Source organism: Psittacula echo (genome assembly GCF_963264785.1).
Source record: "Psittacula echo genome assembly, chromosome: 6".
Taxonomy (NCBI): Eukaryota; Metazoa; Chordata; class Aves; order Psittaciformes; family Psittacidae; genus Psittacula; species Psittacula echo.
This window is the reverse complement of record NC_137743.1, coordinates 41829426-41841819: the sequence shown is the minus strand read 5'-3', so window position 1 is coordinate 41841819 and position 12394 is coordinate 41829426. Positions and strand designations below refer to the sequence as shown.

The 12394-nt window shown below is 40.5% G+C and overlaps 1 protein-coding gene across 5 annotated transcripts in view; it reads left to right on the top strand.

The window, feature by feature from the left end:
• The window catches only part of ACVR1 (activin A receptor type 1), a 65220-nt gene that overhangs the window by 43520 nt on the left and 9306 nt on the right, over window positions 1-12394 (top strand). For 4 of the 5 annotated variants that reach the window (XM_080620261.1, XM_080620263.1, XM_080620259.1 and 1 more), the window contains 5 exons: window positions 306-551; window positions 1051-1268; window positions 6779-6878; window positions 9163-9309; window positions 11536-11811. In XM_080620261.1, coding sequence (XP_080476387.1) covers window positions 306-551; window positions 1051-1268; window positions 6779-6878; window positions 9163-9309; window positions 11536-11811 — 987 coding nt within the window. The remainder of the gene's footprint in view (window positions 1-305; window positions 552-1050; window positions 1269-6778; window positions 6879-9162; window positions 9310-11535; window positions 11812-12394) is intronic. The other variant, XM_080620260.1, reaches the window with a different exon arrangement.

Here is a 12394-nt window from a genome sequence, read left to right as displayed (position 1 = left end):
GCGTACCTGCAGTAGCATATGTGAGAAAAAGGTCATGTAAAATGTCACTACACTCCAGAATTTGAGTGCTTGGAGTGGGCAGATAGCACTGGTATTTCTTTGGTGCAAGCTCGTATCTTTACCCTACTACAATGGCTAAATAAGTATCGTTAGCTCCTACTTGGGTGTTTTTTCAGCACTTAGCTGCAAGTAATATTTCTTCCCTTAAACAGAGGGGTTTATTGTCTAATGATTTCATTATCTCCATATAACTGAAGCGATTAAGAATACAATAGTGTTTTTTCCTCAACTCTTCCCTTTTACAGATGAACCCTATGAATGTGTGTGTGAAGGCATGTCCTGTGGGAATGGAGATCGATGCCAAGGCCAGCAATGTTTTGCTTCCCTGAGCATTAATGATGGTGCTAAGGTTTACCAGAAAGGCTGCTTCCAAGTCTATGAACAAGGGAAAATGACGTGCAAAACACCGCCGTCTCCTGACCAAGCTGTGGAGTGCTGCCAAGGGTACCTGTGCAACATGAATATCACTGCACAGTTGCCTTCTTCTAAAGGTGAGGGCTTATTAATAGTGAATTTTGAGAAAGAAAAAAAGTTTTGCTTTTGTGTGATGTGAGTGAGATGGTTTCAGCACTAGCCAAAGTAAGGCTTTAATCAATGCAGTAAGGCCCTTTCAACTTTGTTCCCCACCCTGTGGTTCACTGGCACACACACGTCAGATGTCCACATGTTGGTCTGTACAGCTGGATGAACGACAGTGGTTAGAGTCTGCAGTCAGGATTGAGTTACTGCCTGTGAGTGTTCTGAAGTGTCTGGGTTGTTCTGACTGCTCTGCAGTCAGGGAGTTGCGGTAGTATTCTCTGTGTCTGTGCACACTTGTAGCCCTGGCTGCATCATGGCCTCTCTTTGAGACTAGATGGCTATCAAATTAAATGTTGGTGTCAGTGCTACTTCTTTTAAAGACTTTCTCTGGAAATACATAAATTTATTATTTTTTTTTTTCCTCTCTTATCCTCACCCACTGCCCTTTTCCCCTTCTCTCTCTTTTCCAAGGGCAAACCTTTCAAGGTGAAGCTGCAGGTTACAGCATGGAAACACTAATCATCGTTATACTGGCTCCTGTGATAGTGTTGATAGTTTTTTCAGCAGTAGCTGTGCTCGTCTTCCGGAGAATACAGAAAAACCATATGGAAAGGCTCAATTCTAGGGATGCAGAATATGGCACAATTGAGGGACTCATTGCATCAAATGTTGGAGACAGCACATTAGCAGTAAGTAACCTGTGTGCATGGTGAAAATTTGTGTGAGCTTCCTTCACTTCTCAGCTCCCCTCTAGTACCCTCCAGATATGGCCATGTCAATAACAGGATCTTTTGCTGGCAGGGATGCCACTTAGGACCAGGACTTCTGTGGTGACATTCCTATGCTCGTGAAGGCATATTTTAAATGAAATTTATCCAAAGATAGCTTTTGCAAATAGAGCTCCTTTGACTTGCAGAATTGCTATAAACTGTAGTCAAACTGTTTGTAGAAGCAATGTCTAAATGGCTAAAGAAAAATGGTCGAAACCCCAAGTATTTTTTGTATGTTACTAAATGCATCATCTGGGTATTTTCTGTCTGTGTTTTGGACTGTGTTTTTCTCTGTAGGAGGAAGAAACTGAAACAGATATTTCTTTAAGTGTAGAATTGCCTTCAGTATCTTCCTTAGAAGAAAGTGTTGGTTACCCTCAACTAGGGAAGCAATTTTGACTGTGTCCGAAAAATATTCCAGAAAATGGTTGCACCTCTTAACCTGAAAGTTGACAACTGCTTTGCAGGCCCAGCTATGGGAATTTATAAAAAGAAAGATCCATGGGACTGCTCAAGAAAGTGAAGTATTTTAGGCAGCTTGTAAACTTTCTTGCATCTTTTTGTTTTGAGGCAGTGATGCTTCTGTAAAATACTGCTGTGAATAAGTGCTGCAGGGGTCACGTGGAAAAACCTTTCATTCGCAAGACAGTATGTCCTGACAAGTAAGTTTTCAGGGTTTGAGATGGCTGAGGCAGGGAAAATCCCTTTTTTAAGGAGGAATAAGTTAAAACTGAGTAATCAGACTTACAGTGATCTGGATTCCCCAGTATGCATTTTTGAAACAGCTTGTGTAGGGAACAAGTAAACCAGTTCTTCAGTCAGGAAGAAGAGCTTGGTTATCTTAAGGAGGTGTGGGGTATGATGGAGATGCACAGCATGGGAAGGGATAGGAGAGGATGGATAGAAATCAGCTTGTTTGCCGCCTTCAATATGGTAACGGGAAGGCATTAAAATTAGCATGCAAGAGCAAGGTTCTTAACACAGGGGTAATTCAACCAGTGGAACTCCTTGCCTGACGATTTTTCTAGCTGCTGTAGGTTTGTATACATTCAAAGAGCAACAGGATGAAAAGGCTGTCTGCTAAACACGTTAAAAAAAAAAAAATCCAGCTAAGGAAGTTCCTGAGCTCAGTGTGCTTGGAGACTGGAAGAGCATTAGATGACAGTATCCTGTATGTGAAAGTGTTCCCATATTTGCTTCTAATTCACTCCACCTTTAGTATCCCAATAGTGTAATATCCTAGTGCCCTTATTTAGTTCCATTTATCTAATATTCCTATGTCTGGTACTCCAGTTTGCTCCACTGGTAATACGCTAATAAAGAGTGTGGGGTTTGGGTATAGTCAGAGACAAGATACTGATCCAGAGGGACTTCAGGGTGGTCATTCTGGTAAGAGTTTTGACTTCTAAATGGTAGCTTCCTTAGTAAGATAGAGCAAGGGAAATTGCCTTCCTCTGAGCTTAATGTGTCCAGCCACTTCATGGAACTGCAGGATCAGCCGTGGTACAAACTGCAGCAGCTGTCTATTGCTGCCCTGCTGGATTGCTCCAGCTTGGGCCTACATAAACTATACTTAGTAATCTTTTTTTCAATGCTTTTGGGTTTCTTTAATTAACCCAAATGGCCTGATTCTGCATTACTGTTCAAAACCAGCCAGTTTTGATGTGTTCACCATGAATTAGGAATGTGTGCAACTGTTTATCTGTCTTTAAGCACTGGCTTCCAGCTCTTATCTCTTATCAATGCAAGACCATTTCCATTCCATTTGTAAATGTTTTGCACATCCAGTCATTTAATGTCACTTAACAGTGATAAAACCTGAGAAGAATAAATCAAAATTCTTTTAAAAAAAAAGTGGAGAAGTTGCTAACTGTAAAGGCTTGGTCTGCTGGTTTGTGTTCAGCTGTCAGACGTTCTTAGCTTTATGATCAGTGTGCCTCTGGTGTACCTCTTGAGTGCTGGTGATGTGAAAGAGGAAAAAAAAAAGATAGTTTTTTTTTTTTCTAAAAGTTAATCTAAACAGTAAGTGGTCTTTAAATTCCAGATTTTTCTTTTCCATTGTGTGGTTTAAATGGCTGGGTTTGTTACATGTTAGATCAGTTTACATTTAGGATTAGTCTCCATAGTGTAGCAAATGCTTAAATCACCAGGCTTCCTAATGGGGAATGGAAAGGACTGTGGCCTCTTTAAATCTTGTTTTTACAGCCATTGCAGATAAGTTTATGGTGGGGTTTTTTTGCCTCTCATGCAGGCAGGAAGGAAAATTAGCTTTCAGTTTGCATTAAAAAGCAAAATAGCAGTCTCCTGGCATTCTTAGATTATTGTTTTCATGAGCACTCATTAAAAAGTTGTTAGAAGAAAGATTTCATCTGGGTAAAGCCCAGTTGTACAGTTTGCTGGAAATACTAGGAAGTTGATTATGCTTATGCTTTTTTTTTTTTTAATCCCATTTTCCTTTGTAAAACAAAAAAAACCCTCCAGTGAGATGGTAGTTAATGCTTTGAAAGTAGTGTGGAAGTCCCAGCTATAAAAGCAGCTGGCTATTAGTACTTTAAAAGTCTAAGAGGATCCTAACATTCAATTAGAATCTCAGTTTTTGGGGATTTTTTTTTTTTTTTTTTTTTTTTTTTTTTTGTTTTGTTGGTTTTTTTTTTAATAAGCTTACCGTTTGAAATCTGGTTTCCATGCACTAAACATACCATAAACAGATAAAAGCTTCCAAAAAAGACTTGTTACAGAAAATCTTGTAGAGTATCAATGACGTTTAGTGTAGGTGATACAGGTAAATCTATCACCTTGTCCGTTTTCAAACCATTTTCAGTTATAAATAACTGTACCAAACTTTAAAAGCTTAGGCCAAAACTTCCCATGACTTATCTACCACAGAATGGCTTTTTTGTTTTCTTTTCCTGAGGGACTGTGCATCTAGCATGGTTCAGCCACCAGAGGGGAGGAGGCTTAATGCAAATTATTGGGATGTTGTCTTTTAAAGAAGTTGTGATTTGTAGCAGAGACTTAAGATTTATCAGAGAACCCCTGGGTGCTAGACATGCTTGTGGCCGTTCCTCTTAGGGCTCTCAGCCTTCAGCCACTTCAAACACTTGTGGTTTAAAACATCTGTTGATAGGCATGTGAGTCCATTAATCTGGATACGTTTTCCCTCAAGTTTTAATGGCACATCAAGGTCACTAGGGCTGGAGGCTTGGTTTGCTGCTATGCTCTTCCACTGAACCCCCATGAAGCATACTCCAGCAGATGGGGCAGGCCAGCACCCCAACAGCAATCTGTTCTGGAAGGGCTGAAACTGCGGGTGAGCTAGCACAGAAGCTCAGGCCACCCCACTTCCTAGGCACCCCTTTCCACCCTCCTTTTGAGTCTGATCATGGTTTTACAGAACTACACAGCCCTGCAAAGGGGAGCTTTGGCTGTAGCAGAGCAGGAGGAAAGCTGCTGCAGCAATCCTCGCTGCCTTGGTACTGTGTGCCCCACTCTGCTTTTGACAGTGGAAGCCGCTGGCAAACTGCTGATTTACTGCCCAAACCTAGGACTTCTTTAAAAGACAATGCTCAGTTTGTTATAAGCTTCCTTCCCTAACTTCACTGTTATGGAGGCAATCTGACAGGTTAAGATTTGCAGACACAGAGTAGTAAGTAGATGCATCCTCTGCAGTATGGAAAAAAGCGATAGCTACAGAAGCTACACCCCCAGAGAGGGGAAGAGAGATGCATGCTTTAGTTACAGTCATTTCACATGCATTTCACAGAAAATTGAGATGATAGAAAACTGTTACTCCCCATCTACAAGTTCTCCTTCAGCCTTGGCATGGGGAGGAATTGTGCCTTGACTCCATGCAGAGCTCCAAGCAGCATTCATGGGGGAGCAGACTCACATGCCTATCAACAGATGTTTTAAACCACAAACGTTTGAAGTGGCTGAAGGCTGAGAGCCCTAAGAGGAACGGCCACAAGCGTGTCTAGCACCCAGGGGGTTCTCTGATAAATCTTAAGTCTCTGCTACAAATCACAACTTCTTTAAAAGACAACATCCCAATAATTTGCACTAAGCCTCCTCCCCTCTGGTGGCTGAACCATGCTAGATGCACAGTCCCTCAGGAAAAGAAAACAAAAAAGCCATTCTGTGGTAGATAAGTCATGAGAAGTTTTGGCCTAAGCTTTTAAAGTTTGATACAGTTATTTATAACTGAAAATGGTTTGAAAACTAACAAAGTGATGGGAGCTGCGGGCTGTCACCTCTCTGCTTGGCTTATACAGACCTGAAAGACACCCATCTGTGGGTTTTTTCAACAAAACTGACTCTCCTCCCTGTATTGCTTCAGAAAAAATGGCCAGCTGAGCACAGATTGTGTGCAGGCCACACAATCTGGATTAAAAAGATGCTGAAAAAGCAAGTTGTATTGCAGGAATATGTTGGCTTTGTCTTACAGTTTGAGTTAAAATCTTGCAGCAGTGGCTGTTTCTAGAGTCTGTTTATAGTAATTAAAGTTCAGTTCTGAATGTCTCTTTTTAATATATGTTTATTCATAAGGATTTGTAAAATAGATCTTGAGAGTATTCTATACCACAGTTTGGTGGGGCTGGGACATGACCTTAGCTCTAATTAGTGAAAACACATTTGTGTTGCTGTGCCCTCCTAGTCTTCTTTTGTAGGAGGAAACTGCAGGTGTCTGGAAGAATGGAAAAAGTCTGAGGGAATGTTCAAATGCAGCTGCAGTTTTTCTTAACTGTATAGGGATGAAGATTTTGGACATAGAAGTCAGAGAAAGCAAGTTTATTTTTGAGGTGGCTCAGATTTTTCCTGTAGTTTTCTGTCTTGCAATAAAATGTTGTTACTAAGCTATTTGAAATAGGTGACACAGACCTGGGAGAGCATAAGTGAAGTAAGAGAGCCAAGTGCTGGAACAGAGTGGAATTTCACCACAGAGGATAGCTGGTTGGTTGTGTGTGAGCTTCCAGGTTCACAGACAGTAATTTTATTGTAATTTATTTAACAATTATTTAGTAAATGAAATGATACTGCAATGCCAAATATAAGATAGAGACAGAATAAGAAATCTGAGAATGCTTGATTTGTTTGCTGTTCCTTGATTTGTTGTGTTGTTTATAAAACTTCCAAGAGAAAGTGATTATGCTGAAGTTACTGTTCCCCTAGCAGTCTCTTCTAGGCATGGGGTGTTGTCTGGAGTGGTAAGATCTTGTGAAGAGCATTTTGTGTCCATCTGTATGATGATGGCAACAACGTCTTGACTCTTGATTGACCAAATGGCATTGCCAGAGCCATTGAGATACAAATGGGCTTCAACTTAACCTGTCCTGTGAAGTGGTGTACTTTTGTGTATTTAAACGGGGTGGGAGTTGGGGGGAGTTACAGTTTCTCATAGGTTGTAATCTTCTGCTTTTCCTTTTAAACAGGATTTGTTGGATCATTCCTGCACATCTGGAAGTGGTTCTGGACTTCCTTTCTTGGTGCAAAGAACAGTGGCTCGCCAGATCACACTCGTAGAGTGTGTAGGTGAGTACAATTCTTGTTTGCATTTAGTGCCCAGTCTTGGCAACAATGCAGAGAGAAGGCTTTATCTCCATCCTGATGAATTGTTTTTTGTCAGTTGCTTATATAATATACAGAACTTCAGGCTTCAGCTGAAGGAACATATTTGGTTTTAGAAAGTGAAGTGAAAAATTCGTCTCAGATCTATGCAGAAGAAAGGTTCAAATGTCATCTGTGCTTTACAGTTGAAAAATTAAAGTTTTGTTTAGTAAAGTGATTTTAGGAAATACAATCTAGGCTTGTTTGGGTATTTTGTAAGCTAAATGAAAAAGCAGACTCAATTTGAAGTTTGAAACTGTCTAACTGTGAAACAAACATGTTCATTAACTAGTGCTCGGTTAGATTTAGAGTTAGAAAAGGATCACTTGGATTAGAGATCTTGAGTTGAAGCATCAAGCTGATGTGGAGTTTTAAAACAAAAAAACCCACACCAACACCACCAACCACCTAACCACCTAAAAAAACCCCCCAAAACCCAACCAAACAAAAATCCCACAACTGACTTTGTGCTATTAGAATGGGAACATACAGTTCCCTTGGTCTGCAGTGTTACTTTGGGGCACCTTGCAGGCAAGGATATACTGTTGCTGCTCTTTTGCCCCTTAAAGAGAAAATATCTCTGGTAATTCTGTCCTAAAACTCTTCTCAGTCTTCAGGTTTTTTGTAGGACTTTTAGTGTTAATTTTAAGGATTCATTAGATTTTTCTTCAGCATATATATATTATTAATTAAATAATGTTAAATTTTAGTATAGTCATTTTAGGAAGCATTTGGGTCAAAGTTATACTGGGGCAGTGACATTGAGATGAGATGCTGTACTGGAACTTAAGAGGTGAGGAAGGTTTGATAATGATTGATCCTAGTAGGAAAACCAGCCTGTTTATAAATATATTTTATATTGCTTATTCAGTGATTTGAACTCAGAATGAGTTTAACACCTTCCTGTAAGTTACTAGAAGTTTTAATTCATCAGGGTGCTAAATCCAGCCCAGCTAAAACAGATGAATGTGTGAAGCTATAGGGACTGGGCCTACACTTTACCAGTTTCTTTGCTTTCAGCTTATAGTAAGTTTTGAGTAGGCACAAATGCTCACACTTGCATTAAATCCAAATGTACATCCTCTGCAGTTTCTTTTCATCCAAAACTGTAGAACATGGTATGCATGATGATTTCACCTGCAATAGAGACATCTTTTCGTGTGTGTATATGTGTGTAAATCAGCGTGAGTCCCTGGAATTGTGCCTGCTCACAAGTTAACCCAGACTAGCACTATTCCCAGAGACCATGTGTTTGAGCCAGTATAGCAGACTAGATGAAAGCACTTATGCAGGAAGTATCTGCCGGGTTGGTGGCATTGAGACATCAGTGTTGGGAATCTCTCCCCACTTGATTGTACCTGGTGCTTTTTCATACTACATGCCTCTGAAGAACACTGAACGGCAGAGTAATGAAAGGGCAGAACTCAGGTTCTTATTGTTGTCCAATCTAGCACAACAAGGCTGTTGTGCTCAGGCTGTGATGAAAATGGCAATGACCAGAACTTTTCTGGTGTGCCTTGTCCAGGACATTACTTTGCTGTTGGGTACTTGATAATTTCATACATTTCTTCTAAGCTGTTTGGGTAAAAAGCCTGGCATGCCAAGCCAGTGTGTCCTGATCTCCACAGAACAGAGGTGGGTGTGGGGTTTTTGTGTGTGTCACTTTTTTTTGTTATTGATGTTTTTTGTTTGGGTTTTGTTGTGGATGTGTTGGGTTTGTGTGTGGTTTTGTTTTGCTTTTTGGGTTGGTTTTTTTTTTTTTTTTTAATCCCTTTATCATTTTTTGGGTTTTTTTTGTTTTGTTGAGTTTTTTTTTTTATTTTTTGTTGGGGTTTTTTAGTTTGCTTTGTTTGGTTTTTGTTTTGTTTATTTAAATCTTTATTCACACCGGCCCTGTAGTATGCTGCCTAAGTTTCTTAAGCTGCAGAGGCAGTAGTTGAATGATTACACCTGCCCAATACAAACCCTCTGGGTACTGTTCCAACGTGAAAGGAGCAGAGGTCCATACTCAGAGCTTGCAATTGAAACAAACAGGAAAAATTAAGGGACAGTGGAGCACAGCCTGACTGTAGAGTGGTATGCAGGGGTGATCCAGCTACAGCAGTGTGATATTTGGGCCATAACTGTTATTTCCATTCTATTAGCTAACCCTGTCCTAACATTTTGAAGATTGTTAGTTGACAACTTTTACTGTGATTTGCCTCACCAGGTAAGGGCCGTTATGGAGAAGTTTGGAGGGGTCAGTGGCAAGGAGAAAATGTTGCTGTGAAGATCTTCTCTTCTAGGGATGAAAAATCCTGGTTCAGGGAAACTGAATTGTACAACACTGTATTGCTGCGGCATGAAAATATTTTAGGTAAGTAGGACAACCATATTCATGTGTCCTGGTGTAAAGGTGAGTTAACGGAACAGTTTGCTTGCAAAGTACTGCACTTTTGCCAGGTAGCTTGTAAAGGATGGAGGTGCCGTAGACCTGTGTGCTAGGAACTCACACTTGCAGCTGCTCTGCAGGACAGCCAAATGACAAAAGTGTTTTGCATGATGTGTTAGGTGTAGAAGATGTAGTGGATCTTGTATTCTTCTAACTTCAGCTTACCTGGAAGAAATGAAGGGAGAAAAAGTGGAGAGGACTTCACAGTGAGATTTAAATGTTAGAATACTTTTCCTTGTGCCTGAATAAATTGCAGTAGGAATTTGTTATTTTCTTCTGTGTAACTGTTCTGCTCAGGGTCAAACTAAGCTCCCTTGGCGTTTAAACTTCAACTGGAGTTGCCCCTTTATGATGTATCTCATTTCCTTGTAATACAGAGGTTCAATGATTTTGAATGTTCTGTGTCCCTTGTACCTTGTGTGCTCTGTTCTAAAAACTTAGCAAATGGCTTTTTTGTATTGTGAGCCATGGCTGAAGTCTAAGCAGCCCTTCTGATTCCTAGCAGACATGACCTTTCACTGGTGTGCCACCTTTACAGATAAAAGCAGCAGCATATTTTCTGAGTGCTGACATTACCTCACCCACAATCTGTCTGTCTTCAATCAGTTTTACTTTGACTACTTATTCTTGTTTCTTGTCAGAGAATATTCCTTGGCTCTATAGCTCACCCTGCCTAGACATTTGTCTAATGTTTCCTGAAGCAGTTCCTTTGTTACTACAAAAATAATTTGGTGGCCTCCTGAAATGTGAATTACGAAACTTTACTTCCCGAGAGAGAAAGTAACTTGGCTGAAATTACATTACACATTTCTCATGTTCCTCTGTCTGTGTTTAGTCTTTCTTGATAACTGTCAAATTTGTCAGCTATTTTATGGAATTTTTTTGGATGCAGTATTAAACAATATCACAGATTACAGAAGTGTCACATTGTTGCAGTAATCTGACATCAGGAGAGAAAGTAGTGGGTGTTCTTTCTGACAAATGTCATATGTGGGCTTTTAATAAACATCATTTGTTCTTCTAACTTGGGAACAAAACTTTTGTTGCTTCCCAGCTAAAGCTGTTGAGGTCAATTTAGCCTCAGCCTGTTGAGGTTGAATTTACTGTGCAACAGAAAGGGAGCTACTCCTGAATTTTGGGTTCGTTTTTAAGACATCACTTTCTTGAAAGCAGTTCTTGAGGTTCATGAGTTACATAGAGAAATTTTTATGTTCCTTTGTAGAAAATCAGTGTGAATTACAGTTGTTGTGCTTAAAGTGCTTTGCCTTATTTTACCATGGAAGTCAGTTGCACACCAGTTGAAGTATTTGAAGTAGAATAATTGGTCTTCTTTGTTTTTTTGCTATGCTAATCTTCTGGGGCTGTTACACTGTCCTTTGCCATTTGCCACTTTTTATATCCTGTGGTTCCCACGTGAGCTGGTGAAAGGTTAAGGTGATCGGACATTTGGAGCCCACAGCAGTTTAGAGCAGTCCCATGGGTCTGATTTATTAGGCTGCAGCAATCTCTCTACAGCCTTTTAAGCAATTGGAGATCATTGGAGAGCAAGTTGTTGGTATGGTGGGATATGGTTATTTTAACCTGTATTTGGTCAGAAGGGTGTGACGTTCCATGCGGGACAGCAAGCTTGTGACATGTTGAGGTCAGTTGTTGAAAGTGCTGAGTAGGCTTACCTTGGTTGTGAATGTGAAGCTGGCACAGCATGTGGTGTCTGTTTATTGGGATACAGTGTGCATTTAACCTTCTTCTCAGCAGCCTGCACTAGCTGCTTGTCCTTAAAAATAGAAATAATTTCTTACATTTCTTATGACTTACCTGTTTGAGGTATTGCTTCTTTCCTGTTGACTGGATAGCGGCAGATGTGCTGCAGCCTGGTGTTCTTTTTGTTTAACTGGAAACTTCCCCACCCCCAAGTCCTTAAAAAGAACATTCTTGTGAACAGACTTGAGTTAGAGTTCCAGAATACGTCGGCTCCTTTTTCATCACTGTAATACCTGCAGTCTGTTCTCAGTGCAATTATGGAAAAGTTTTAAATAAACAGAGTTTTAAATTGCAAGAGGGGCCTAGTAGCATTGATTCTTTTCTTGAGGAGTCTTGAAGGAGCTCTGACATTTTATTTTGTTGTTTCTCCTTTTTTCTTCCTCTCTGTAGGTTTCATTGCATCTGATATGACTTCCAGAAACTCTAGTACCCAGTTGTGGCTAATTACCCACTACCATGAAATGGGGTCTCTGTATGACTACCTGCAGCTCACTACCCTGGACACTGTCAGCTGCCTACGTATAGTACTATCCATAGCTAGTGGTCTTGCACATTTGCACATAGAGATATTTGGAACCCAGGGGAAGCCTGCCATTTCTCACCGGGACTTGAAAAGCAAAAATATCCTCGTTAAGAAAAATGGACAGTGCTGCATAGCAGATTTAGGTGAGTTCATTTAAACGTGAATATACTCAGTGCATTCCTGCAGGAATCAAATATATTGGATAACTCCAACTGCAAAAGTCTTAAAGTAAACCTTAATGTAACCTTTCCATGATGTGGGATTACCCTGAAGGTTTGTGGCGGCCACTAGATGGCACTTACAGCTTGGAAATCCTGCTCCATTGCTGAGGAGCCCCGGCATGACTTCTGTGGATGGGAGCAGAGCTGGTATTTCCTTGGGTTTCTGATGTTAAATTCCATTCACAGATCCCAGAGTGTAGCAATTACTAGGCTGCAGCTCATTTCTGAATTAATAAAGGTCCTTCCACTTGCAGTCTCAGAACAATGTGCTCACTGTCCCAAGCTCTGTAGATCCGTACAGCTTGCTCGAGTCTTTCACCAGATAATTCAGCAAGCCCAAAATCGAGTTCTCCATGACCACGTTGTAGACTTTAAGGTGATAGAATGTTGAGAACCAGTGTGCGGTTGCAGAGAGAAAGTGAAAAATAGCACTGGGGAGTCATTGGCTAGACAAAAAGTGTATTGGGGGATAGAATTTTTTTTTTCCAGTAATTCTGCTGCTCAG